This window comes from Procambarus clarkii, chromosome 30 (genome assembly GCF_040958095.1).
Source record: "Procambarus clarkii isolate CNS0578487 chromosome 30, FALCON_Pclarkii_2.0, whole genome shotgun sequence".
Taxonomy (NCBI): domain Eukaryota; kingdom Metazoa; phylum Arthropoda; class Malacostraca; order Decapoda; family Cambaridae; genus Procambarus; species Procambarus clarkii.
In genome coordinates this window covers 31,356,316-31,384,105 of record NC_091179.1, presented here as the reverse complement: position 1 = coordinate 31,384,105, position 27,790 = coordinate 31,356,316, and the positions used below count along the sequence as shown (strand labels likewise).

The 27,790-nt window shown below is 44.4% G+C and overlaps 3 protein-coding genes across 3 annotated transcripts in view; 2 read left to right on the top strand and 1 right to left on the bottom strand.

Annotated features, from left to right (window-relative positions):
• The window catches only part of LOC123765670 (uncharacterized), a 182,465-nt gene that overhangs the window by 9,335 nt on the left and 145,340 nt on the right, over positions 1 to 27,790 (top strand). The gene's annotated exons all lie outside the window — the stretch shown is intronic.
• LOC138370023 (pneumococcal serine-rich repeat protein-like) lies at positions 2,699 to 4,969 on the top strand. Its single transcript, XM_069333794.1, has one exon. The coding sequence runs from the start codon at positions 2,699 to 2,701 to the stop codon at positions 4,967 to 4,969; it is 2,271 nt and encodes a 756-aa protein (XP_069189895.1).
• Positions 17,152 to 18,447, bottom strand: LOC138370022 (MAGE-like protein 2). The gene has a single exon (XM_069333793.1). The coding sequence runs from the start codon at positions 18,445 to 18,447 to the stop codon at positions 17,152 to 17,154; it is 1,296 nt and encodes a 431-aa protein (XP_069189894.1).

The following is a 27,790-nucleotide window of genomic DNA, read 5'->3' as shown; positions in this document are numbered from 1 at the left end:
TTCCTGCAGGTCGGCGTTCAATTCCCAACCGTCCAAGGAGGTTGGGCACCATTCCTTCCCCCCCCCCCCCCTTCCCATCCCTTATCTTTATCCTGACCCCTTCCCAGGGCTATATAATCGTAATGGCTTGGCGCTTTGCCCTGATAGTTCCCTTCCATTCCATCGGGGAACGGCAACTCATCTTCAGACTCCATCTTGCTAGTGCAACTCTGCATGAAGCTCATCTTGAAGGGAGGTTTATAAATATTTATAAATATGTTAAGTTTATAAATAAACTAAATAAAAGTTTATAAATATGTCAAATGAGCTTGAAACTCTAGACGATCATCTTACACTAGTTTGTTGTTTATGAGACCGTCATGGCTCGTGCAGTCTCTAAGATGCATCAAGCAGCAACGTAAGTACATTCTTGGGTGTCAAGCTGAGTGCAAACTGGAGCCCGAAAACTTTGTCAATTATCACTGCAACAGTCACATGCACGGGGGCGTTGCCTCCTGTAACACTTGCAGTAAGGGGATAAATTCATCTGGAGACTTAAACCTGAAATTACATTGTCCGTATGTAGTTAGGAGGACGTTGAGTCGCTTGGCCAGTCTGTACGTGGCTGTGAGTCACTTAGTCAGTCTGTACGAGGCTGTGAGTCACTTAGTCTGTGTGTACGAGGCTGTGAGTCACTTAGCCAGTCTGTACGAGGCTGTGAGTCACTTAGTCTGTGTGTACGAGGCTGTGAGTCACTTAGCCAGTCTGTACGAGGCTGTGAGTCACTTAGTCTGTGTGTACGAGGCTGTGAGTCACTTAGCCAGTCTGTACGAGGCTGTGAGTCACTTAGTCAGTCTGTACGAGGCTGTGAGTCGCTTAGTCAGTCTGTACGAGGCTGTGAGTCGTTTAGTCTGTGTGTACGAGGCTGTGAGTCACTTAGTCAGTCTGTACGAGGCTGTGAGTCGCTTAGTCTGTGTGTACGAGGCTGTGATCGCTTAGCCAGTCTGTAGGAGGCTGTGAGTCGCTTAGCCAGTCTGTACGTGGCTGTGAGTCACTTAGCCAGTCTGTACGAGGCTGTGAGTCACTTAGTCAGTCTGTACGAGGCTGTGAGTCACTTAGCCAGTCTGTACGAGGCTGTGAGTCGCTTCGCCAGTCTGTACGTGGCTGTGAGTCGCATAGCCAGTCTGTACGAGGCTGAGTCGCTTAGCCAGTCTGTACGTGGCTGTGAGTCGCTTAGCCAGTCTGTACGTGGCTGTGAGTCACTTAGCCAGTCTGTACGAGGCTGTGAGTCACTTAGCCAGTCTGTACGAGGCTGTGAGTCGCTTAGCCAGTCTGTACGAGGCTGTGAGTCACTTAGCCAGTCTGTACGAGGCTGTGAGTCACTTAGCCAGTCTGTACGAGGCTGTGAGTCGCTTAGCCAGTCTGTACGAGGCTGTGAGTCACTTAGCCAGTCTGTACGAGGCTGTGAGTCACTTAGCCAGACTGTACGAGGCTGTGAGTCACTTAGCCAGTCTGTACGAGGCTGTGAGTCGCTTAGCCAGTCTGTACGTGGCTGTAAGTCACTTAGCCAGTCTGTACGAGGCTGTGAGTCACTTAGCCAGTCTGTACGAGGCTGTGAGTCACTTAGCCAGTCTGTACGAGGCTGTGAGTCGCTTCGCCAGTCTGTACGTGGCTGTGAGTCGCATAGCCAGTCTGTACGAGGCTGAGTCGCTTAGCCAGTCTGTACGTGGCTGTGAGTCGCTTAGCCAGTCTGTACGTGGCTGTGAGTCACTTAGCCAGTCTGTACGAGGCTGTGAGTCACTTAGCCAGTCTGTACGAGGCTGTGAGTCGCTTAGCCAGTCTGTACGAGGCTGTGAGTCACTTAGCCAGTCTGTACGAGGCTGTGAGTCACTTAGCCAGTCTGTACGAGGCTGTGAGTCGCTTAGCCAGTCTGTACGAGGCTGTGAGTCACTTAGCCAGTCTGTACGAGGCTGTGAGTCACTTAGCCAGTCTGTACGAGGCTGTGAGTCACTTAGCCAGTCTGTACGAGGCTGTGAGTCGCTTAGCCAGTCTGTACGAGGCTGTGAGTCGCTTAGCCAGTCTGTACGAGGCTGTGAGTCGCTTAGCCAGTCTGTACGAGGCTGTGAGTCACTTAGCCAGTCTGTACGAGGCTGTGAGTCACTTAGCCAGTCTGTACGAGGCTGTGAGTCACTTAGCCAGTCTGTACGAGGCTGTGAGTCACTTAGCCAGTCTGTACGAGGCTGTGAGTCGCTTAGCCAGTCTGTACGAGGCTGTGAGTCGCTTAGCCAGTCTGTACGAGGCTGTGAGTCGCTTAGCCAGTCTGTACGAGGCTGTGAGTCGCTTAGCCAGTCTGTACGAGGCTGTGAGTCGCTTAGCCAGTCTGTACGAGGCTCTGAGTTGATTGTTGTTGTTGTTGTTATAGATTCAGCTACTTGAAACATAAAAAGATCCAAGTAGCACGGTCTATGGTGAGCCCGTTAGCGTGTGAGTTGATCCTTGGACACAACGGATCTCCAGATGAGTAGGTCTTAACAGTTCCCTAGGCGTACCCAGGCCTGTAACTCTTACCATGAAGAGTTTCAATCAACCTGTTTAGTTCCTAGCTTGTAGAGTAAGGATACTCTTCAAGCAGAAGAGAAATGGAAGGAAGAAAAGGAAGGAAGAAAAAAAAGGAAGGAAGAAGGAAAAGTCAGGAAGAAAAGGAAGACTCGTAGTAACTATGAAAGCACCATATTGTCTCCGGAGCTCAGAGCGACTCTCAAGACATAAATATAAGGAAATAGTTATCAGCGGAGATGATAAGTCGTCAATATACGTCATCTTCGAAAAGATGAAATATATTGAGAAAATATACCCCATTCTCTTTGCTCAATCTAAATACCAAAGGAGAACTATTGGAGGACACTATTGCCGGATTGAAAGTCCCTTTGTCATCCTCGCGAGTGACGCCCTATCATGCTCGCCGCTGATGCTTCAGTGTGGCTCGCTTCTTGCGTTATCAGCCTCGCTTCTTGTGTTATCAGCCTCGCTAATTGGTGCGTCATCAGCCTCGCTACTTGTGTCATCAGTCTTGCTTATTGGTGTATCATCAGCCTCGCTTCTTGGTGCGTCATCAGCCTCGCTTCTTGGTACGTCAACAGCCTCGCTTCTTGGTGCGTCATCAGTCTCGTTCTTGGTGCGTCAACAGCCTTGCTTCTTGGTGCGTCATCAGCCTCGCTTCTTGGTGCGTCTTCAGTCTCGCTTCTTGGTGCGTCATCAGTCTCGCTTCTTGGTGCGTCATCAGCCTCGCTTCTTGGTGCGTCATCAGCCTCGCTTCTTGGTGCGTCATCAGCCTCGCTTCTTGGGTGCGTCATCAGCCTCGCTTCTTGGTGCGTCATCAGCCTCGCTTCTTGGTGCGTCATCAGCCTCGCTTCTTGGTGCGTCATCAGCCTCGCTTCTTGGTGCGTCATCAGTCTCGCTTCTTGGTGCGTCATCAGCCTCGCTTCTTGGTGCGTCATCAGTCTCGCTTCTTGGTGCGTCATCAGCCTCGCTTCTTGGTGCGTCATCAGCCTCGCTTCTTGGTGCGTCATCAGTCTCGCTTCTTGGTGCGTCATCAGCCTCGCTTCTTGGTGCGTCATCAGCCTCGCTTCTTGGTGCGTCATCAGTCTCGCTTCTTGGTGCGTCATCAGCCTCGCTTCTTGGTGCGTCATCAGTCTCGCTTCTTGGTGCGTCATCAGTCTCGCTTCTTGGTGCGTCATCAGCCTCGCTTCTTGGTGCGTCATCAGCCTCGCTTCTTGGTGCGTCATCAGTCTCGCTTCTTGGTGCGTCATCAGCCTCGCTTCTTGGTGCGTCATCAGCCTCGCTTCTTGGTGCGTCATTAGCCTCGCTTCTTGGTGCGTCATCAGCCTCGCTTCTTGGTGCGTCATCAGCCTCGCTTCTTGGTGCGTCATCAGCCTCGCTTCTTGGTGCGTCATCAGTCTCGCTTCTTGGTGCGTCATCAGCCTCGCTTCTTGGTGCGTCATCAGCCTCGCTTCTTGGTGCGTCATTAGCCTCGCTTCTTGGTGCGTCATCTGTCTCGCTTCTTGGTGCGTCATCAGCCTCGCTTCTTGGTGCGTCATCAGCCTCGCTTCTTGGTGCGTCATCAGCCTCGCTTCTTGGTGCTTCATCAGCCGCGCTTCTTGGTGCGTCATCAGTCTCGCTTCTTGGTGCGTCATCAGCCTCGCTTCTTGGTGCGTCATCAGCCTCGCTTCTTGGTGCGTCATCAGTCTCGCTTCTTGGTGCGTCATCAGCCTCGCTTCTTGGTGCGTCATCAGTCTCGTTCTGGGTGCGTCATCAGTCTCGCTTCTTGGTGCTTCATCAGCCTCGCTTCTTGGAGCGTCATCAGCCTCGCTTCTTGGTGCGTCATCAGCCTCGCTTCTTGGTGCGTCATCAGCCTCGTTTCTTGGTGCTTCATCAGCCGCGCTTCTTGGTGCGTCATCAGTCTCGTTCTGGGTGCGTCATCAGTCTCGCTTCTTGGTGCGTCATCAGCCTCGCTTCTTGGTGCGTCATCAGCCTCGCTTCTTGGTGCGTCATCAGCCTCGCTTCTTGGTGCTTCATCAGCCGCGCTTCTTGGTGCGTCATCAGTCTCGCTTCTTGGTGCGTCATCAGCCTCGCTTCTTGGTGCGTCATCAGTCTCGTTCTTGGTGCGTCATCAGTCTCGCTTCTTGGTGCTTCATCAGTCTCGCTTCTTGGTGCGTCATCAGCCTCGCTTCTTGGTGCGTCATCAGTCTCGCTTCTTGGTGCGTCATCACCCTCGCTTCTTGGTGCGTCATCAGCCTCGCTTCTTGGTGCGTCATCAGCCGCGCTTCTTGGTGCGTCATCAGTCTCGCTTCTTGGTGCGTCATCAGCCTCGCTTCTTGGTGCGTCATCAGCCTTGCTTCTTGGTGCGTCATCAGTCTCGCTTCTTGGTGCGTCATCATCCTCGCTTCTTGGTGCGTCATCAAATTCCCAATTCATTTTAAAAGTCCTTTAATTACTGAAAAAGTTTTGCAATTGAAGTAAATTGCCAATCTATTGTTGAAAAAAATAGATTGCAATTATTTAATTTGTTTCAATATTAAAATTGCTTCTGGTGAATTCCCTATAACTGTACACATTTATGCTGATAAGCTATGTAAATGAAGATTACAATTTGTAAATGAAGATTAAATGAAGAGGAAGTTTTAACAGAAATGTGGTTTAGTTACCATCTGCGTTATTTCCTCGAAATGCCGCCTCGTGGAAAGTGCTTTCGAAAGTGCTGACTCTTGCTTAGTGTTCTTTGAAGAGCTGTCTCTTGCTTAGGGTTCTTTAAAGAGCTGTCTCTTGCTTAGGGTTCTTTGAAGAGCTGTATCTTGCTTAGGGTTCTTTGAAGAACTGTCTCTTGCTTAGGGTTCTTTAAAGAACTGTCTCTTGCTTAGGGTTCTTTGAAGAGCTGTATCTTGCTTAGGGTTCTTTGAAGAACTGTCTCTTGCTTAGGGTTCTTTAAAGAGCTGTCTCTTGCTTAGGGTTCTTTAAAGAGCTGTCTCTTGCTTAGGGTTCTTTAAAGAGCTGTCTCTTGCTTAGGGTTCTTTGAAGAGCTGTATCTTGCTTAGGGTTCTTTGAAGAACTGTCTCTTGCTTAGGGTTCTTTAAAGAGCTGTCTCTTGCTTAGGGTTCTTTGAAGAGCTGTATCTTGCTTAGGGTTCTTTGAAGAACTGTCTCTTGCTTAGGGTTCTTTAAAGAACTGTCTCTTGCTTAGGGTTCTTTGAAGAGCTGTATCTTGCTTAGGGTTCTTTGAAGAACTGTCTCTTGCTTAGGGTTCTTTAAAGAGCTGTCTCTTGCTTAGGGTTCTTTAAAGAGCTGTCTCTTGCTTAGGGTTCTTTAAAGAGCTGTCTCTTGCTTAGGGTTCTTTAAAGAGCTGTCTCTTGCTTAGCGTTCTCTAAAGAGCTGTCTCTTGCTTAGGGTTCTTTAAAGAGCTGTCTCTTGCTTAGGGTTCTTTAAGGAGCTGTCTCTTGCTTAGGGTTCTTTGAAGAGCTGTCTCTTGCTTAGGGTTCTTTAAAAAGCTGTCTCTTGCTTAGGGTTCTTTGAAGAGCTGTCTCATGCTTAGGGTTCTTTGAAGAGCTGTCTCATGCTTAGGGTTCTTTGAAGAGCTGTCTCTTGCTTAGCGTTCTCTAAAGAGCTGTCTCTTGCTTAGGGTTCTTTGAAGAGCTGTCTCTTGCTTAGCGTTCTTTAAAGAGCTTTTTCTTGCTTAGGGTTCTTTAAAGAGCTTTTTCTTGCTTAGGGTTCTTTAAAGAGCTTTTTCTTGCTTAGCGTTCTTTAAAGAGCTTTTTCTTGCTTAGGGTTTTTTAAAGAGCTGTCTCTTGCTTAGGGTTCTTTGAAGAGCTGTATCTTGCTTAGGGTTCTTTGAAGAACTGTCTCTTGCTTAGGGTTCTTTAAAGAGCTGTATCTTGCTTAGTGTTCTTTGAAAAGCTGACTGTTGCTTAGGGTTCTTCGAAAGGACTCCCTCTTGTGTAAGATTTTTCGAAGCTGTCTCTCTTTCTTACGTCGCGTTCCTCTTCTTGTGGCACAAGAAATTTATTATTTTTGTATTATACATTAAATTAGAATTATAAGATAATTCGGTTGTTCTAGTGTCGATACACTAAGTAATGTTGTTATTGCACACAAGAGACGAGAAGACGGGTACGAGAATGACCTTTGAGACTGAAATGTGGTAGCTCGTGATTGGCCAGCGGTGACTGGTGATTGGTCAGCGGTGCCTGGTGATTGGCCAGGGGATGGACTAGATTAGCTTGGGGATGTACAGGCATCATGAGTGGTTCATTAACACTCTTAAATAATATTTTTTTTACACGAAAGTGCTCAGATTTTACATCTCTCTTTTCTTGCAGTTACTTAAGCCAAGGCACACCCGGATAATGTCCCTTTGTATCATCCAGATTTAGTTTTGATCTAATTTTGAGTCGAAAAAGTGGATCATAAGAACATAAGAATGAGGTTAACTGCAGAAGGCCTATTGGCCCATAGATTGATTGATTGATGAAGATTAAGCCACCCAAGAGGTGGCACGGGCATGAATAGCCCGTAAGTGGTGGCCCTTTCGAGCCATTACCAGTATCAAAAGATGATACTGGAGATCTGTGGAGGCGCAACTGCACCCTGCGTGACGGGAGATGTCTCCCGGACCATGTGGTGACCAAATGGTCTTGGCCCATACGAGGCAGCTCCTATTTATATCCACCCAATCTCATTCATATACATGTCTAATCTACGCTTGAAACAATCAAGGAATTCTACTTCTTTTACGCGGTAATTGGTTCCACTAATCAGCAACCCTGTTTCCTGAACAAGCATTTACTATGACCTTGAGGTTACCTTGACGTGATTTCGAGGCTTAACGACCCCGCGGCCCGGTCGTCGACCAGGCCTATTTGTTGCCGGACTGGTCAACCAGGCTGTTGGATGCGGCTGCTCGCAGCCTGACGTATGAGTCCCAGCCTGGTTGATCATGATCATAGCCTGGTTGATCAGGTTTAGGGTTTAGGGAAAGACCCAGGTCTTTCCCTAAATCTAAACTTACCCAATTTATACCCATTGTTTTCCTACAACGTCACTACAACGTCACTACAACAACATCGTCACTACAACTGATCGCTACAACAACAACAACAACACCTGGATGCTTACTCTCATGAGGGATCTCAGAAGTACGTAGTGAAGACTTTAAATGTTCCATATCTTGAGGTTATCTTGAGATGATTTCGGGGCTTTTTAGTGTCCCCGCGGCCCGGTCCTCGACCAGGCCTCCACCCCCAGGAAGCAGCCCGTGACAGCTGACTAACACCCAGGTACCTATTTTACTGCTAGGTAACAGGGGCATAGGGTGAAAGAAACTCTGCCCATTGTTTCTCGCCGGCGCCTGGGATCGAACCCAGGACCACAGGATCACAAGTTCAGCGTGCTGTCCGCTCGGCCGACAAGCTCCCATTAGAACACAATTATGTATCAAGTTGCAAATAGATACTATTCTTGTGCTTCATGGGATAAAAAGGGATGCAAATAAGTCTTTAAAATATATCAATAAACGACAGAACTCGAAATAATGGATATAAACTGAATAGGCTTAAATTCAGGGCTGACTATATGGTTTTTAAACAGGGTTGCAGGAATATGGAACAAATTACCGGGGAATATACTAGGCATGGGACAGCTGAATTGTTTCAAGCGTAGGTTTAACATATATATGAATGAGTTTGGGTGGATATAAATAGGGGCTGTTTCATATGGGTCAATTTCGCTTAATTTCGTGAGCATTAATAATTTGTTAAAGTTCCTAGAGTGTTCGTCTAACTTTCGTGTTCAGTTTCTAGTGTGTCATCTGTCTGCCTGTCTCTGGTGTTCGGTCCCTAGTCTTTTGTGTTCTTTCTGACGCACTCTGGTGTTCAGTCCCTAGTCTTTTGTGTTCTTTCTGACGCACTCTGGTGTTCAGTCCCTAGTATTTTGTGTTCTTTCTGACGCACTCTGGTGTTCAGTCCCTAATCTTTTGTGTTCTTTCTGACGCACTCTGGTGTTCAGTCCCTAGTATTTTGTGTTCTTTCTGACGCACTCTGGTGTTCGGTTTGTGTGTATGACGAACCGTCATGGAACCCACTCAATTCAAACAGCTTGTCTATGTTCCCCTTGACGATTATCTCCAAGAATATTTTATGTTCTTTTGTTGTTCATATGTGTGTACGTACGCGTGTGTGTGTGTGTCTTCTGTGTTTTCAATTAGTGCTTAAGAAATTGCAATAAGGAGATTTTTATGATCAACAAAACAATACAAATTAGTATTTATTTTCTATTGATCAAAATAAATTTCTATTGGTCAAAATAAACGACTACTTGGGATTTCATACAAGTTCAGGAGCTTAATTTCTAAATTAGGTGTTTCAAGTGGAAATAACTATCCGCATAACATTAGTCGTTAAAAAAATTAATTTTGCTGCTGCTTAGTCATGTAATGTATTTTAAAATATTACCTTTATTAAGTTATATATATATATATATATATATATATATATATATATATATATATATATATATATATATATATATATATATTTTTTTTTTTAGAGTGAAAATTTAAATTTTGCGGCATTAATTAAACCTGAGCATAAAGGGATGACGCCAGAACTTAAGCGGCGGGGTGAGGCCAGCGTCGACTAACAAGATTTTTTAAGAGAAAGTGTAATATTAAAGATGAAAATATGTAGAGACAAGGATGTGTTATTACTAAAAGCCTCGTTATAAGTCTGTTGACATTGCAGAAGTTGATCAGGGATATGTACACCTCGAGGGAGGCCTCTGCACTTGAGTGTAACATACACTGAACAATGTTCAGGATTACTCTACACTTGGACAATGGTCAGGATTATAGTTTACTTGCTAGTTGGTTTAGTAAGCAATTGTGGCGGCGTTAACAGCCCTCAAGCTGATGAAATGCCCTAAGCGCAACATCAAACCAAAGGTGAACATTCAGGGGCAACTGTTTTGCAATATAGTTGCATTTCCATAACTGAGACCACTTGGCAATAATATTTGTGGAAGAGGAGGTTATGAATTCCAAATGATTGTATCTGAGCTCTCAGTAAAGTGTTCCAAATGATTGTATCTGAGCTCTCAGTAAAGTGTTCCAAATGATTGTACCTGAGCTCTCAGTAAAGTGTTCCAAATGATTGTATCTGAGCTCTCAGTAGGGGAGGGGAGAGGGAGAAGGGAGACACCAGAAATGAAGACGGGACTCAAAGCATCATTGCAGACACGGTCTCTCTCAGTGAGCAGTATCCTGAGGCTTGCTGCTCATCTCCAAGGAGCTTCTGGTCGCGCCTCTACTGAACATCTTGTCCTTTACTGCTAGTAACTGCAAGACTTTATTATGTAATTGTCAGGTAAATATGTATTTGTTGCTAGTTAAGACTGTTATAGTATAGGAATGTAAATATGATTTTAACCCTAGTGTGATTTTATTGATAATATAATTAATAAGTACATTTTGTTCACTGTTCACAAGGGCGTTTGACTGGTCTTTGTCTAGTGTTGTTCTCATAACCTGTCCACAATCAGTAAGAATTTAAATACAATCTTAAATACTATACAAAATATGCGAATAAGATTTACGAATTTAATATTATATTGTCACGTATAACATTCTACAATATATATATCTATATAAATAAAAATGGAAATGTTTGTGCATAACCGCTAGTCTCAGAAATTCTTACCCGATTGCTTTGAAATTTTCACACAACGTTCCATTCGCATCCGGCCTACTATATTTATATGCATACTATATAGATATCACGTCTGTGACGGTAAAAAAAACATGCTTTTTCTGAAAGACTGTATTTTTCATGTGTTCTTCATATGAGGGAAATCTACGAAACCTCTTTACCGATTGCTTTGAAATTTTGACACAACGTTGCATTCGAATAAGCGCGTCTTTTTATATATCTACTATATACATGCCTCACTGTGACAGGTAAAAACATGCGTTTTTTTAAAAACTGCGAAATCTGTTGCACATAATAGCAACATGCACGCTATCCTTAATATGTCACGAATTACATTTCAGTGTTTCCGATTGCATTGATAAATTTTATTTTCATATATTTTGGTTTATTTAATTTTTTTATTTAATTATTTTGTGTGACATTATGTTGGAATTAAGCTGTGTTGTTTACCATACTGTTCTTTTCGTAAGTATAAGTATTGATGCCACACCTGTGACAGGTAAAACTATGCTTTTCGTGAAAAACAGCGCCATCTGTTGCATGTAAGAGCAACACACATGCTGTACTAAGTATGTTACAATTCCATTTCAATGTTTCTGATTACATTGATTATTAAAATTTTCATAGATTTTGATTTATTTTCATTTTGATTTAATTATTTTGTGTGAATTGCGTTGGGATTGAGCTGTGTTGTTTACCATACCGCTCATTTCGTGAGTATAGTTTTTTATATTTTCATATTTTCACTTAATTCTTAACTGTTTTTCTTATATTTCACTGATGGGAACATCAGTCCATTTAGGAAGGAATTGGACGAGGGAGTGGGGAATGGTGGGGATGACTAGGGGACGGAAGTGAGAGATGGTGGGGAGGACGAGGGGACAAGGGAGGGGGTAATGGTTGGGAAGGACGAGGGGACGGGGGAGTTTGGTATGGTGGGGACCAGAGGATAGGGGTAATGAAAAATGGTGAGGAGCACAAAGGGACAGGGGAGTGGGGCATGGTGGGAAGGAAGAGGGGAAGGTGGAGTGGGGAATAGTGGGGAGGACGCGAGAACGGTGGAGTGGGGAATGGTTGGGAGGCCGAGGAGACGGGTGAGGGGTAAATTGTAAAGAGGACTGGGGGACAGGGAGAGTTGGTGTGACTCAGCAACGCATGGCCGGGTACTGCTAGTGTGTGTGTGTATATATATATATATATATATATATATATATATATATATATATATATGTATATATATATATATATATATATATATATATATATATATATATATATATATATATATATATATATATATATATATATATATATATTATTAAATATGACCGAAAAAGTAAGATTAATAATTCTAACACGAATTTTCTCAATCTTTCGTACATTTCTTTTCACTGTTGGAGGTAAATCAAAAATCAATTCTCCAAAATTTATTTTTTTATTTCTAGTCTGACGCGACACGAGCGCGTTTCGTAAAACTTATTACATTTTCAAAGACTTTAGTTTACAAATACACAACTGAATAGAACTTACGCATCTCCGATTTTATATCTACATTTGAGTGAGGTGGATGGGGTGAGGTGGCATTAATAGGGTATTAATTTCATCAACACAAGACAGAACAAGAGGTGGCATTAATAGGGTATTAAATTCATCAACACAAGACAGAACACGAAACAATGGGTATTGAATAGAAGTGTTTATAGAAAGCCTATTGGTCCATATTTCTTGATGCTTCTATATTGGAGCAGAGTCTTGAGGTGGGTAGAATATAGTTGTGCATTAATTGGCTGTTGATTGCTGGTGTTGAATTCTTGATGTGTAGTGCCTCGCAAACGTCAAGCCGCCTGCTATCGCTGTATCTATCAATGATTTCTGTGTTGTTTACTAGGATTTCTCTGGCGATGGTTTGGTTGTGGGAAGAGGTTATATGTTCCTTAATGGAGCCCTGTTGCTTATGCATCGTTAAACGCCTAGAAGGAGATGTTGTTGTCTTGCCTATATACTGGGTTTTTTGGAGCTTACAGTCCCCAAGAGGGCATTTGAAGGCACAGACGACGTTAGTCTTTTTTAAAGCGTTCTGTTTTGTGTCTGGAGAGTTTCTCATGAGTAGGCTGGCCGTTTTTCTGGTTTTATAGTAAATCGTCAGTTGTATCCTCTGATTTTTGTCTGTAGGGATAACGTTTCTATTAACAATATCTTTCAGGACCCTTTCCTCCGTTTTATGAGCTGTGGAAAAGAAGTTCCTGTAAAATAGTCTAATAGGGGGTATAGGTGTTGTGTTAGTTGTCTCTTCAGAGGTTGCATGGCGTTTCACTTTCCTTCTTATGATGTCTTCGACGAAACCATTGGAGAAGCCGTTGTTGACTAGGACCTGCCTTACCCTACAGAGTTCTTCGTCGACTTGCTTCCATTCAGAGCTGTGGCTGAGAGCACGGTCGACATATGCGTTAACAACACTCCTCTTGTACCTGTCTGGGCAGTCGCTGTTGGCATTTAGGCGCATTCCTATGTTCGTTTCCTTAGTGTAGACTGCAGTGTGGAAACCTCCGCTCTTTTCCATGACTGTTACATCTAGAAAGGGCAGCTTCCCATCCTTTTCCATCTCGTAAGTGAAACGCAGCACGGAACTCTGCTCAAATGCCTCCTTCAGCTCCTGCAGATGTCTGACATCAGGTACCTGTGTAAAAATGTCGTCAACATACCTGCAGTATATGGCCGGTTTCAAGTTCATGTCGACTAAGACTTTTTGCTCGATGGTACCCATGTAGAAGTTTGCAAACAGGACACCTAGGGGAGAACCCATGGCGACCTCATCTACTTGCTTATACATGTGCCCATCCGGGCTCAAGAAGGGTGCCTCTTTAGTACAAGCTTGGAGTAGTTTCCTCAGAATATTTTCTGGTATGTCAAGAGGAGTACAGGCTGGATCACGATACACTCTGTCGGCTATCATTCCGATTGTCTCGTCCACAGGTACGTTGGTAAACAGCGATTCTACGTCCAATGAGGCTCTTATCCCTGTGGCCCGTGTGCCCCGCAGTAAGTCAACAAATTCCTTTGGAGACTTCAGGCTGAAGGCGCAAGGAACATAAGGAGTCAGCAGGCCGTTGAGTCGCTTCGCCAGTCTGTACGTGGGTGTGGGTATCTGGCTAATGATTGGCCGAAGTGGGTTTCCAGGCTTGTGTGTCTTGACATTTCCATACGCATATCCAGGTATATATTCCCCAATGATCTTTGGCAGGTGGAGTCCGGATTTCTTATTTCGTTTATATCTACATTTGAGTGTGGTGGATGGGGTGAGGTGGCATTAATAGGGTATTAATTTCATCAACACAAGACAGAACAAGAGGTGGCATTAATAGGGTATTAATTTCATCAACACAAGACAGAACACGAAACAATGGGTATTGAAATGGAAGTGATTGTAGAAAGCCTATTGGTCCATATTTCTATTATCATATTTCTATCCATATTTTTTGAATTACCTCCAACAGTGAAAAGAAATGTACGAAAGATTGAGAAAATTCGTGTTAGAATTATTAATCTTACTTTTTCGGTCATATTTAATAATATATATATATGTTGTTGAGTATGACCGAAAGGGTAAACTTAATAATTCTAACACGAATCTTCTCAATATTTCTTACGTTTTTTTTTCACTGTCGAGGGTAATTGAAAAATAAACTCTCCAAAATTCCTTCTTTACATTTTTATTTTTGGGCATTCGAACAGAAATCTTGGTTAAATTTCACTTACGAGATGGAGAATGATGGGAAGCTGCCCTTTCTAGATGTAACAGTGACGAAATGGAACGGAGGCTTCCACACTGCAGTCTACACTAAGGAAACAAACACAGTAATGTGCCTCAATGCCAATAGTGACTGCCCTGACAGGTACAAGAGGAGCGTTGTCAATGCTTACGTCGACTGTGCTCTCAGCCACAGCTCAGAATGGAAACAAGTCGATGAAGAACTCTGTAGGGTAAGGAAGGTCTTACCAATGCCTAGCATTAAGGCAGTCTCAACAATGGTTTCTCTAACCGTTATGTTGAAGACGCACTAAAAAGAAAGGTGAAACGCCATGCAACCTCTGAGGAGTCAACTAGCACAACACCTGTGCCCCCCTATTAGACTGTTTTACAGGAATTTCTTTTCGACGGCTCATAAAACGGAGGAAAGGGTCCTGAAAGATATTTATAGGAACGTTATCCCTATAGACATAAATCTGAAAATAAAATCGACAATTTACTACAAACACCAAAAAAAGGCCAATCTACTCATAAAAAACTCCCCAGGCACCATACAGAACGCCTTGTAGGAATCCAACGTCGTCTATGCCTTCACAGGCCCATTTGGAGACTGTAAGCCCCAAAGAACTCAGTATAAAGGCAAGACAACAACGTCTCTTTCTAGGCGATTAACAATGCACACACAACAGGACTCCATCGAGGAATATATAATCTCTTCTCACAACCAGACTATCACCAGAGAAATCTTAACAAACAACACAAAAATGATCAATAAATACAGCGATACCAGGAGACTCGACATCAGCGAGGCAATACGCATCAAAAAGTCAACGCCAGCAATCAACAGCCAATTAATGCACAACTACATGCTACCCACTTCAAGACCCCGAACCAACGTAGAAGTAGCAGGAGAAAGTATGGACCAATAGGCCTTCTGCAGTTACTTCCATTCACATGTTTTCATACCCATTGATTCTGTTTCTGTCACCTCCATCAAAACTTTTGTGCCATGTCACCTCACCCAAAACGAGTATACGTATGATGTATGTTATATGTAAACTAGTCTTTGAAAATGTAAGCTTACGAAACGTGTTCAGGCGTCAAACCAAAAATGAAAATGTAAAGAATGAATTTTGAATGAATTTTATGTATATAAATATATATATATATATATAAATATATATATATATATATATATATATATATATATATATATATATATATATATATATATATATATATATATATATATATATATATATATATATATATATATGTCGAGAATGGGTAAACTTTCAGGAGCAATCACATAAACCTTTTTTTTACAAATATTTTCTTGTGAGTTTTTGTAAATGGAATCGCTATCAGGAACCCAGGCGTTGGTTTACTGTAATGGGATTTTCGAACAAAAAACGTATAATAGGGCTTATCTTCAAAATAAATTTGTTTTGTGTTTATACTGATGATCAGTATGCAGTCAGACCTCGCTGCAAGGAATTCTAAATAATCTTATCATGGTGTTAGATGGCCTCTAGCGAAAAAATAAACTGTAAATATTTTCTTCCCCTGGGCGGTGAGTAAGGACGGAAGGGGCCTTAAAACACACAACATTCGTTATTATTATTATTAACATCTTTATTGACAAAATTAATTACAATTTTGCCTAATCTGAGGATTTTGATAGGAAATTCGTGCTCTCATGCTACCCTGGCGGGCCCCAGGCCCCAAGGGAGGTGGGGCGGCAGTTCTTATTGCCTACGAAATTCAAGATACGATTTTCAGGACATGATTTTCCCTTGGGCAATGGTTAATGCCAGGTTAGTGAGATTTTCATCTGTCCTCGGGCGACTGGAGAATATTTTTTTTTCTGGTGGGTATAGTGATGTGTAGGTACGATCACTGATAGTGACAGAACAGTACAGTGACAGGATCCTTATAATAATGATCGCAAGCATTAATGAGGCGAGGATCGCGTGATCGCGACTAAGTGTAGTGAAGATGTATTCAGTTCGTATGATCCTCACCACGATTTGTGGTCAGGGTGGACACCGGGGTCCCAGGAGGCTCGGCTCCCATTCCGTCCCTCGGGCATTAACGGGCTGTCAGCCACTTTCAGTATATGTGCAGGCCGTCAGCATAACATGCTGTCCTAGTTCAGAACTAGGGGTGCCGTGTAGAATGGTAAGATTTTTGGTGAACACATTAAGGCAGAACCTCCTTCAAACATTATTTATTTAAATATGCTATTCTTCTTGCACACATCATCTTTAAAAAATCGAATAGACGTATTCTTGACTCCAATCTGTGCGCTCTCGAAACGCCACTTCTAGTTTCCAATATGCTTGAGTTAGACATAACTAGACACCCAGCCCACACTTACGAATATAATGGAGGTTACGATGTTTCGTAATATGAAACATATCATATTTCGTAATATGATATGGACCTAAACGTCGAGCCTAAACGTTGGACACTTCCTTAAGTTTCAGACTTTTGAGTTAAGTGTCTAATTAGGAGCCGTTGCTGTAACTTACAGCCTGCAAGATGGCACTGCATCATTTTGCTTTATAGTATCTTGTAAACACTGTGGGCAGAGTCGTATGGCACATGTCATTTTCAATTTGGATTATTATATATAAATAATATTTAATATTTAATTCTCCTGGGCTCTAAGAGACTCGAACCATGGGCCCCACAGGTGTGGGGTCGACGGTTCGAGTCTCCTATAGCCCAGATGAATGAAATGTTTATTTTCACGGGAGTGTGGGTGAAAATTAATATTTAATACATTAATAAGCCTGCAAGAAAGCGACTAATGAAGACCTGGCTTTTGTTGGTCTCTTAAAAGCCTTTGGTAAAAATCGGTGATAACTTTGTTATATGACAAGAAACTAATTATTTTGGTTCTATTGAGTGTATCAAAAATATATTTAATGGAATCGAAAATTGTATTAAATATGTAATATATTTCTGGTGTATGAATACAAAACATTTTTGTGTAGTTCATTTTGATCTGGTGAAACACAAGAAGGAACAAATTGGGTTTGAAAATGTTAATTTAAATGATAATGTTCCTATTTGGTAAGAGAAGTTAATGAGGTGTGACAGTGTCTTGAGGCCAGGTGGAGGATGGTGGACCATGTGGAGGATGGTGGGCCAGGTGGAGGATGGTGGGCTAGCTGGAGGATGGTGGGCAAGCTGGAGGATGGTGGGCCAGGTGGAGGATGGTGGGCCAGGTGGAGGACGGTGGGCCAGGTGGAGGATGGTGGACCATGTGGAGGATGGTGGGCCAGGTGCAGGATGGTGGGCCAGGTGGAGGACGGTGGGCCAGGTGGAGAATAGTGGGCCAGGTGGAGGATGGTGGGCCAGCTGGAGGATGGTGGGCCAGGTGGAGAATAGTGGGCCAGGTGGAGGATGGTGGGCCAGCTGGAGGATGGTTGGCAGCTGGAGAATGGTGGGCCAGCTGGAGGATGGTGGGCCAGCTGGAGGATGGTGGGCCAGCCGGAGGATGGTGGGCCAGCTGGAGGATGGTGGGCCAGCTGGAGGATAGTGGGCCAGCTGGATGATGGTGGGCCAGGTGGAGGATGGTGGGCCAGGTGGAGGATGGTGGGCCAGGTGGAGGATGGTGGGCCAGCTGGAGGATGGTGGGCCAGGTGGAGGATGGTGGGCCAGGTGGAGGATGGTGGGCCAGCTGGAGGATGGTGGGCCAGGTGGAGAATAGTGGGCCAGGTGGAGGATGGTGGGCCAGCTGGAGGATGGTTGGCAGCTGGAGAATGGTGGGCCAGCTGGAGGATGGTGGGCCAGCTGGAGGATGGTGGGCCAGCCGGAGGATGGTGGGCCAGCTGGAGGATGGTGGGCCAGCTGGAGGATAGTGGGCCAGCTGGATGATGGTGGGCCAGGTGGAGGATGGTGGGCCAGGTGGAGGATGGTGGGCCAGGTGGAGGATGGTGGGCCAGCTGGAGGATGGTGGGCCAGGTGGAGGATGGTGGGCCAGGTGGAGGATGGTGGGCCAGGTGGAGGATGGTGGGCCAGGTGGAGGATGGTGGGCCAGGTGGAGGATGGTGGGCCAGGTGGAGGATGATGGGCCAGCTGGAGGATGGTTGGCCAGGTGGAGGATGGTGGGCCAGGTGGAGGATGGTGGACCAGGTGGAGGATGGTGGGCCAGGTGGAGGATGGTGGGCAGCTGGAAGATGGTGGGCCAGCTGGAGGATGGTGGGCCAGCTGGAGGATGGTTGGCCAGCTGGAGGATGGTGGGCCAGGTGGAGGATGGTGGGCCAGCTGAAGGATAGTGGGCCAGGTGGAGGATGGTGGGCCAGGTGGAGGATGGTGGGCCAGCTGGAGGATGGTGGGCCAGCTGGAGGATGGTGGGCCAGCTGGAGGATGGTGGGCCAGCTGGAGGATGGTGGGCCAGCTGGAGGACGGTGGGCCAGCTGGAGGATGGTGGTCCGCTATTTGATGCAGGAAGGGACATTGACAAGTTCATTTATTATGCACCCCATACCCATCCGGAGGGCGGCGGTGGAAAGGGTTAGAGGCACATAATGGGTTCAGGAACTGAACCCCAAAATCCATTTAGGTAAAAATAAGTTACAGACGTGTTAACCCAGTTATACATTTTTATATCATATAAAATATAAAGTATATTATACCTCAAATATATTATATCAAGAAAGACCATCGAGAACGACCACAAGTATTCTCTAAGCTGAGCAACTTATGTACGCGTTGAGCTAGTTTGATAATTTGGTTTGTCATTAAGCCTTCCCAATAAATAGGTGACAGACTAAAAGTCATAATTTTTTAATCGTGGTTCTCTCTCAGCGGTTGATGGGTCACCGGTGCTGCCTCACGTGTGTGTGTGTGTGTGTCTCAGGGTGGCTGTTGTTACTACTGTCACCCTGGGATACATACACACTAGAGCTTCCTCTGGAACATGTACTCAACAGAGTGCACAAGAGGGAGAGAGAGCCCACATTCTAAGGACAACCAGAATCGTGACTCTGTAGTTAAACTCTATGATCCTACTGGACCACAGAGCCTTTCTCTTGTTTAGTTCTTTTTGGTGGGATGAATGAATAGTAAGGGGAAAGCGCCAAGCCATTACGTCTATATAGCACTGGGAAGGGGTCAGAATAAGGATTTGGGATTGGACCGGAGAGGGGGAAGGAATAGTGATCAATCACTAGTGGACGATCGGGGATTGAACGCCGACCTGCATGACGCAAGACCATAGCTCTACCCTCTTACCCAAGTGGTTATTTTAAAGATGAGAAGAATTTGACTGGAGAATTGCTTTTCAATGTGACCGCGTTACTAAGCCACAGCAATTATTTGCCAATCAGTTCTCTCACGATACACCAACTTCAGTCATTTTAATCTTTCCCCAAAACCTAAATTACCGGCGTTAAGATATTTGCCATTTTATGTTTCAGGGGAAAATATATACATTCTATTGTAGGGGGACCTTACCTTGAGGTTACCTTGAGGTGCTTCCGGGGCTTAGCGTCCCCGCGGCCCGGTCGTCGACCAGGCCTCCTGGTTGCCGGACTGATCAACCAGGCTGTTGGACGGGGCTGCTCGCAGCCTGACGTATGAGTCACAAAACTTGTATGAGGGTGACAAAACTTCACAGCGTTAATCCAAATAACTTGGTATTAACGGAAGGTAAAGTTGTGGAGTAACACTACAAGTCTGCTAATGTTTACAGTTATATAAACTCTTAGTATAGTGGAGTAGACCAGTACACTACCGTCATGACCTTCGAACCTTCTCTATCACTGCTCACTGAACCATTTTTAAAAAACGGGTTCACTAATACGGTCATTGTTGCGGTGATATATTTAGTCTCCTTTCTTTGCTCAAACTTATATATTATGATGACTAAAGTGAACGGCATTTAAGACTTCATTGCATTTCCCTAATGAGTTATTTATATAGTTTGTTAGCCAAAATGCTCTTTCCCTTTATATTAAATAGTATAGCAACATGCCAATTCGTTTGATATGCACTGCGAATTTTATTAATAATTAAAACAATTCATAACACACGAACATTGGATGGACAGTGACAAGTTCATTTATTATGCACGTATGTTACTTCCACGTAACGCAAGAATAAGGAAGCATAACAAAAATCTTCTTTACTCATTCGAAGAAGCTTCTCTTTCTACCTAGGGGCCTCGTAGCCTGGTGGATAGCGCGCAGGACTCGTAATTCTGTGGCGCGGGTTCAATTCCCGCACGAGGCAGAAACAAATGGGCAAAGTTTCTTTCACCCTGAATGCCCCTGTTACCTAGCAGTAAATAGGTACCTGGGAGTTAGTCAGCTGTCACGGGCTGCTTCCTGGGGGTGGAGGCCTGGTCGAGGACCGGGCCGCGGGGACACTAAAAAGCCCCGAAATTATCTCAAGATAACCTCAAGATAACCTAACCTCTCCCATTCATATATTGGTCTATCCTCTTTGGTCTGGTCGTTACAGAAACAACCTCTCTTCCAGCTGGCGGATTTCGTTCTCCAGTGGCCCAAGCGGTTTGGGCACTGTTGCTTCTCTCAGTCCTGATATCCTGTCTAGAGCTATGTAGTCATACTGGAATAGCGCATTCTCTTCCTAATGCGTCCTTTCCCATATTTTCGCATTCACTGTCCAACCACTTGGGCTGGACGGTAGAGTGACGGTCTCGCTTCAAGCAAGTCGGCGTTCAATCCCCGACCGTCCAAGTTGTTGAACGCTTCCGTTCCCACATCCCCGTCCCATCCCCAAAAATCCTTATCCTAACCCACTTCCAAGTGCTAAATAGACTTGATAAAACCTTTCCCACTCTCTGATGCTGGAATTATCTTAAATTCCCGTCTATTATCTTACCTCGTAATCTTTGTACATTTATGCATCCTAAATATTCTAAGAAGTATTTATCTGCATCTTTTCTAAATGTACTTTCCCATTTTCTAAATCAAAATATCTTCAAAGTTAATCCATTATTTCGAGTGTCATCATAAGTGTATTGTCTCAGAATAATGTTTACATCATCATTATTAAACCCCACTTCTATAATGTCACCAAACAAGCTTGAACCCAGACTGGGCCTGTAAAATGGAACTCTCGAAACCGTCTGCAGGTAAATTTCAGGAAAACTCTGAGTGGTTTTTCGTGAAGCAGCATCCTAACACAGTCAAAGATATCAGAAACTAACCATTAATATTTTTAATCTACATTTTCTTTCATTCGTAATTATAAAACATATAATTGTAATTATAAACATAATTGTAATTATCAAAGAGTATAATTACAAAACATATCATTGTAATTATAAAACATGCTCTATTATTGTATTGCTTAAACAATGATATCCCAAATGTTCACGCTATATTATATTATTATATTGTTGCGTGAGTGTGAACCCCATTGGTTGGTGTGGCGCCCTTCACGGCCACCTGCACCCCGCGGCCCTCATGACTTCTGTCACACCTGCTGACATATTCTACGAATTGCCTCTCAAGACCACCTGGTACTCGTATGTCGTGACGAGTGAGTTGAGTGCGGTGTATTGAGTGCGGTGTGTTGAGTGCGGTGTGTTGAGTGCGGTGTGTTGAGTGCGGTGTGTTGAGTGCGGTGTGTTGAGTGCGGTGTGTTGAGTGCGGTGTGTTGAGTGCGATGCGTTGAGTGCGGTGTGTTGAGTGCGGTGTGTTGAGTGCGGTGTGTTGAGTGCGGTGTGTTGAGTGCGGTGAGCTGATTGGGGTGAGTTGAGTGCGGTGTGTTGAGTGCGGTGTGTTGAGTGCGGTGTGTTGAGTGCGGTGAGCTGATTGGGGTGAGTTGAGTGCGGTGTGTTGAGTGCGGTGAGTTGAGTCGGGTGAGTTGATTTGAGTAGTTGGGATGAACACACAAGGCTGGTTGTTGCATTACCAACTCACCCTCGAACGAGTCTGTCTGATAACGGCTGCATGCAACCCCCCCCCCCCCCCCCGTCGTCTACATCACTCCACTAGCCCCCTCCAATTACTCTCCAGCACTAATATAACTCCCCCCATCCCCCTGCTCCCCCCCCACACCCCCGTCACGTTTTATCAGCGGTAATATAGAGTGGTGAAGGTACCCCCCCTAACTCCGCCCCCACCCTCCCGTTTTTTTTTTACCATCAACTGTAACTATCAATTACCCCCAAAAGTGATTAATCACCACCACCAGCAGTAATCTCCGCCACCAGCAGTAATCACCGCCACCAGCAGTAATCACCACCACCAGCAGTAATCTCCGCCACCAGCAGTAATCACCGCCACCAGCAGTAATCACCACCACCAGCAGTAATCTCCGCCACCAGCAGTAATCTCCGCCACCAGCAGTAATCACCACCACCAGCAGTAATCTCCGCCACCAGCAGTAATCTCCGCCACCAGCAGTAATCTCCGCCACCAGCAGTAATCACCACCACCAGCAGTAATCTCCGCCACCAGCAGTAATCTCCGCCACCAGCAGTAATCTCCGCCACCAGCAGTAATCTCCGCCACCAGCAGTAATCTCCGCCACCAATAGTAACCACCACCACCAACAGTAACCACCAACACCAACAGTAACCACCACCAACAGTAACCACCACCACCAACAACAGTAACCACCACCACCACCAACAGTAACCACCACCACCACCAACAGTAACCACCACCACCACCAACAGTAACCACCACCACCACCAACAGTAACCACCACCACCAACAGTAACCACCACCACCACCAACAGTAACCACCACCACCAACAGTAACCACCACCAACAGTATCCACCACCAACAGTAACCACCACCAACAGTAACCACCACCAACAGTAACCACCACCACCACCACCACCAACAGTAACATAAAGTACCACCAACAGTAACCACCACCACCAACAATAACCACCACCACCACCAACAGTAACCACCACCACCACCAACAGTAACCACCACCACCACCAACAGTAACCACCACCACCACCAACAGTAACCACCACCACCACCAACAGTAACCACCACTAACAGTAACCACCACCAGCAGTAACCACCACCAACAGTAACCACCACCAACAGTAACCACCACCACCACCAACAGTAACCACCACCACCACCACCAACAGTAACCACCACCACCACCAACAGTAACCACCACCACCACCAACAGTAACCACCACCACCACCAACAATAACCACCACCACCACCAACAGTAACCACCACCACCAACAGTAACCACCACCACCACCAACAGTAACCACCACCACCAACAGTAACCACCACCACCAACAGTAAAAACCACCACCACCACCAGTAACCACCACCACCAACAGTAACCACCACTACCAACAGTAACCACCACCACCAACAGTAACCACCACTACCAACAGTAACCACCACCACCACCAACAGTAACCACCACCAGCAGTAACCACCACCAACAGTAACCACCACCACCAACAGTTACCACCACCAGCAGTAACCACCACCAACAGTAACCACCACCAGCAGTAACCACCACCAACAGTAACCACCACCAACAGTAACCACCACCAACAGTAACCACCACCACCACCAACAGTAACCACCACCACCACCACCACCACCAACAGTAACCACCACCACCACCAACAATAACCACCACCACCACCAGCAGTAACCACCACCACCACCAACAGTAACCACCACCACCAACAGTAACCACCACCACCAACAGTAACCACCACCACCAACAGTAACCACCACCAGCAGTAACCACCACCAACAGTAACCACCACCACCAACAGTAACCACCACCACCACCAACAGTAACCACCACCAGCAGTAACCACCACCACCAACAGTAACCACCACCACCAACAGTAACCACCACCACAAACAGGAACCATCACCAACAGTAACCACCACCACCAACAGTAACCACCACCACCAACAGTAACCACCACCACCAACAGTAACCACCACCACCAACAGTAACCACCACCACCAACAGTAACCACCACCACCAACAGTAACCACCACCACCTCCAACAGTACCCACCACCACCACCAACAGTAAACACCACCACCAACAGTAACCACCACCACAAACAGGAACCATCACCAACAGTAACCACCACCACCTCCAACAGTACCCACCACCAACAGTAAACACCACTACCAACAGTAACCACCACCAACAGTAACCACCACCACTAACAGTAACCATCACCAACAGTAACCACCACCAACAGTAACCACCACCAACAGTAACCACCACCACTAACAGTAACCACCACCACCAACAGTAACCACCACCACTAACAGTAACCACCACAACAGACGCCCCTCAAGGCCTACTCTACCCTTCCCACACTCCACCAACAGTTGGCTTGGTCAGCAATTCCTCCACAAAATCGACCACAGCCTTGAGAGCGTCCCGGTAAGATGAGAGACCGCACTTACGATCTAAGTTAAAAACTAACTGTAAAACACTTTATATTAATATAACATTTTATAAATAATTTAACTAACTGTAAAACACTTTATAATAATTGTCTACAATGAAAGAATCATTGTAGAATTAAATTTATTATTATTTTGTAGGAAAAAAACTGTTTAGTATAAAAATAATTCTTCTTTATTCTAATGTATAACATTTTTATTGATTATTGAATAATATCTGAATATATTTCACCGAGTTCACGCTCCCGTAAGACGGTAGGAAAATCGAGGCAGAACATTTCCTTTTCAACTTGACGAAAACTCCAGAAAAAAGTTTCTAATGAGATCTCCCAGGTGATCCGGTTTCCTTATTTGCTGAATGAATTCGTTTTTGTCCATCATCTCTTTTTTTAAACATTAAATATAAAAAAATAATAGCTCCAAGGCGGCCCCCCCTAAAAAAAAAAATCGAAATCATCCATCTATGAGAAGAGATACAGAAAGAGAATACTGAAAAATATATCAAAATATATTTAGGGACTCGCAATTTTGCATATAAAATGCACACACACCGTCAGGAGCCTTGAGGCAGGAGGAGGAGGATGAGAGCCGGATGCTCCTGAGAGTTCTCAATGCACAGTGTTAGCGAGACTGTTCTTAATGTTTAAGAAGAGAGCCGGATGCTCTTGAGAGTTCTCAAGGCACAGTGTTAGCGAGACTGTTCCTAATGTTTAAGAAGAGAGCCGGATGCTCCTGAGAGTTCTCAAGGCACAGTGTTAGCGAGACTGTTCTTAATGTTTAGAATGAGAGCCGGATGCTCTTGAGAGTTCTCAATGCACAGTGTTAGCGAGACTGTTCTTAATGTCTAGAATGAGAGCCGGATGCTCTTGAGAGTTCTCAATGCACAGTGTTAGCGAGACTGTTCTTAATGTTTAAGAAGAGAGCCGGATGTTCCTGAGAGTTCTCAATGCACAGTGTTAGCGAGACTGTTCTTAATGTTTAAGAAGAGAGCCGGATGCTCTTGAGAGTTCTCAAGGCACAGTGTTAGCGAGACTGTTCCTAATGTTTAGGCAGGACCTTGTGCATCAATGTTTGTTCGTGATTGTGTTGAGAAACTTCACTTTCCTTGGAAGCGAAAGTTTTGATATTTTCATTATATTCCTGGAAGCAAAAGTTGTGAAGTTGTATGATATACCATGAGGAGTATCCCCAGGGGTGTACAGAGTATACCCAGGGGTGCGCAGAGTATACCCGGCGGTGCGCAGAGTATACCCGGCGGTGCGCAGAGTATACCCAGGGGTGCGCAGAGTATACCCGGTGGTGCGCAGAATATACCCAAGGGTGCGCAGAGTATACCCGGCGGTGTGCAGAGTATACCCAGGGGTGCGCAGAGTATACCCGGCGGTGCGCAGAGTATACCCAGGGGTGCGCAGAGTATACCCAGGGGTGCGCAGAGTATACCCAGAGGTGCGCAGAGTATACCCGACGGTGCGCAGAGTATACCCAGGGGTGCGCATAGTATACCCGGCGGTGCGCAGAGTATATCCAGGGGTGCGCAGAGAAGTTTGTCTCCCCCCGGCTCTTCTTTTTCCAGCTCCCCCTTCTTCTCTTCCTTTGTTCCTCCTATTCTCCCATTTCCTCCCACCCTTCTTCTACCTTTCCCCTCCCTCTCTCTTCTCCCCCACTTCCTCTTTCTCCCCTCTCACCTCCCCAATTTATATATATATATATATATATATATATATATATATATATATATATATATATATATATATATATATGTCGTACCTAGTAGCCAGAACGCACTTCTCAGCCTACTATACAAGGCCCGATTTGCCTAATAAGCCAAGTTTTCCTGAATTAATATATTTTCTCTATTTTTTTTCTTATGAAATGATAAAGCTACCCATTTCATTATGTATGAGGTCAATTTTTTTTTATTGGAGTTAAAATTAACGTAGATATATGACCGAACCTAACCAACCCTACCTAACCTAACCTAACCTATCTTTATAGGTTAGGTTTGTTTAGGTAGCCCAAAAAGGTAGGTTAGGTTAGGTAGGTTAGGTAGTCGAAAAACAATTAATTCATGAAAACTTGGCTTATTAGGCAAATCGGGCCATGCATAGTAGGCTGAGAAGTGCGTTCTGGCTACTAGGTACGACATATATATATATATATATATATATATATATATATATATATATATATATGTCGTACCTAGTAGCCAGAACGCACTTCTCAGCCTACTATTCAAGGCCCGATTTGCCTAATAAGCCAAGTTTTCATGAATTAATTGTTTTTCGACTACCTAACCTACCTAACCTAACCTAACCTAACTTTTTCTGCCACCTAACCTAACCTAACCTAACCTAACCTAACCTAACCTATAAAGATAGGTTAGGTTAGGTTAGGTAGGGTTGGTTAGGTTCGGTCATATGTCTACGTTAATTTTAACTCCAATAAAAAAAAATTGACCTCATACATAATGAAATGGGCAGCTTTATCATTTCATAAGAAAAAAATTTGAGAAAATATATTAATTCAGGAAAACTTGGCTTATTAGGCAAATCGGGCCTTGCATAGTAGGCTGACAAGTGCGTTCTGGCTATTAGGTACGACATATATATATATATATATATATATATATATATATATATATATATATATATATATATATATATATATATATATATATATATATATATATATGTCGTACCTAGTAGCCAGAACGCACTTCTCAGCCTACTATGCAAGGCCCGATTTGCCTAATAAGCCAAGTTTTCATGAATTAATATATTTTCTCTATTTTTTTTCTTATGAAATGATAAAGCTGCCCATTTCATTATGTATGAGGTCAATTTTGTTTTATTGTAGTTAAAATTAACGTAGATATATGACCAAACCTAACCAACCCTACCTAACCTAACCTAACCTATCTTTATAGGTTTGGTTGGGTTAGGTAGCCGAAAAAGGTAGGTTAGGTTAGGTTAGGTAGGTTAGGTAGTCGAAAAAACATTAATTCATGAAAACTTGGCTTATTAGGCAAATCGGGCCTTGCATAGTAGGCTGAGAATGAGTTCTGGCTACTAGGTACGACATATATATATATATATATATATATATATATATATATATATATATATATATATATATATATATATATATATATATATATGCAGAAGTTATATGTAACCAAAGAACTCTTGTGAAGGATTCGAACCTTAAAATGCCTTGACTGGTATTGTTGGGGAGGGGGAGGGGGGTGGCGGTTGACTGTTATGGATAAACCTCCCGACTGTCAATCCTTTTAACAATCTGTCATGGTCAAGCGGTCACCGTACTGGATATGTTAGTGTGTGTGATGCACCTGGCTTTCTAAGGTTCGAATCCTTCACAGGAGAAGAGTGGA

What these genes read in the sequence shown, in the direction of transcription:
- LOC138370023 (XM_069333794.1), top strand. Translation starts at nt 2,699, where the DNA reads ATGAAAGCACCATATTGTCTCCGGAGCTCAGAGCGACTCTCAAGACAT.
- LOC138370022 (XM_069333793.1), bottom strand. Translation starts at nt 18,447, where the DNA reads ATGTCCCTTCCTGCATCAAATAGCGGACCACCATCCTCCAGCTGGCCC.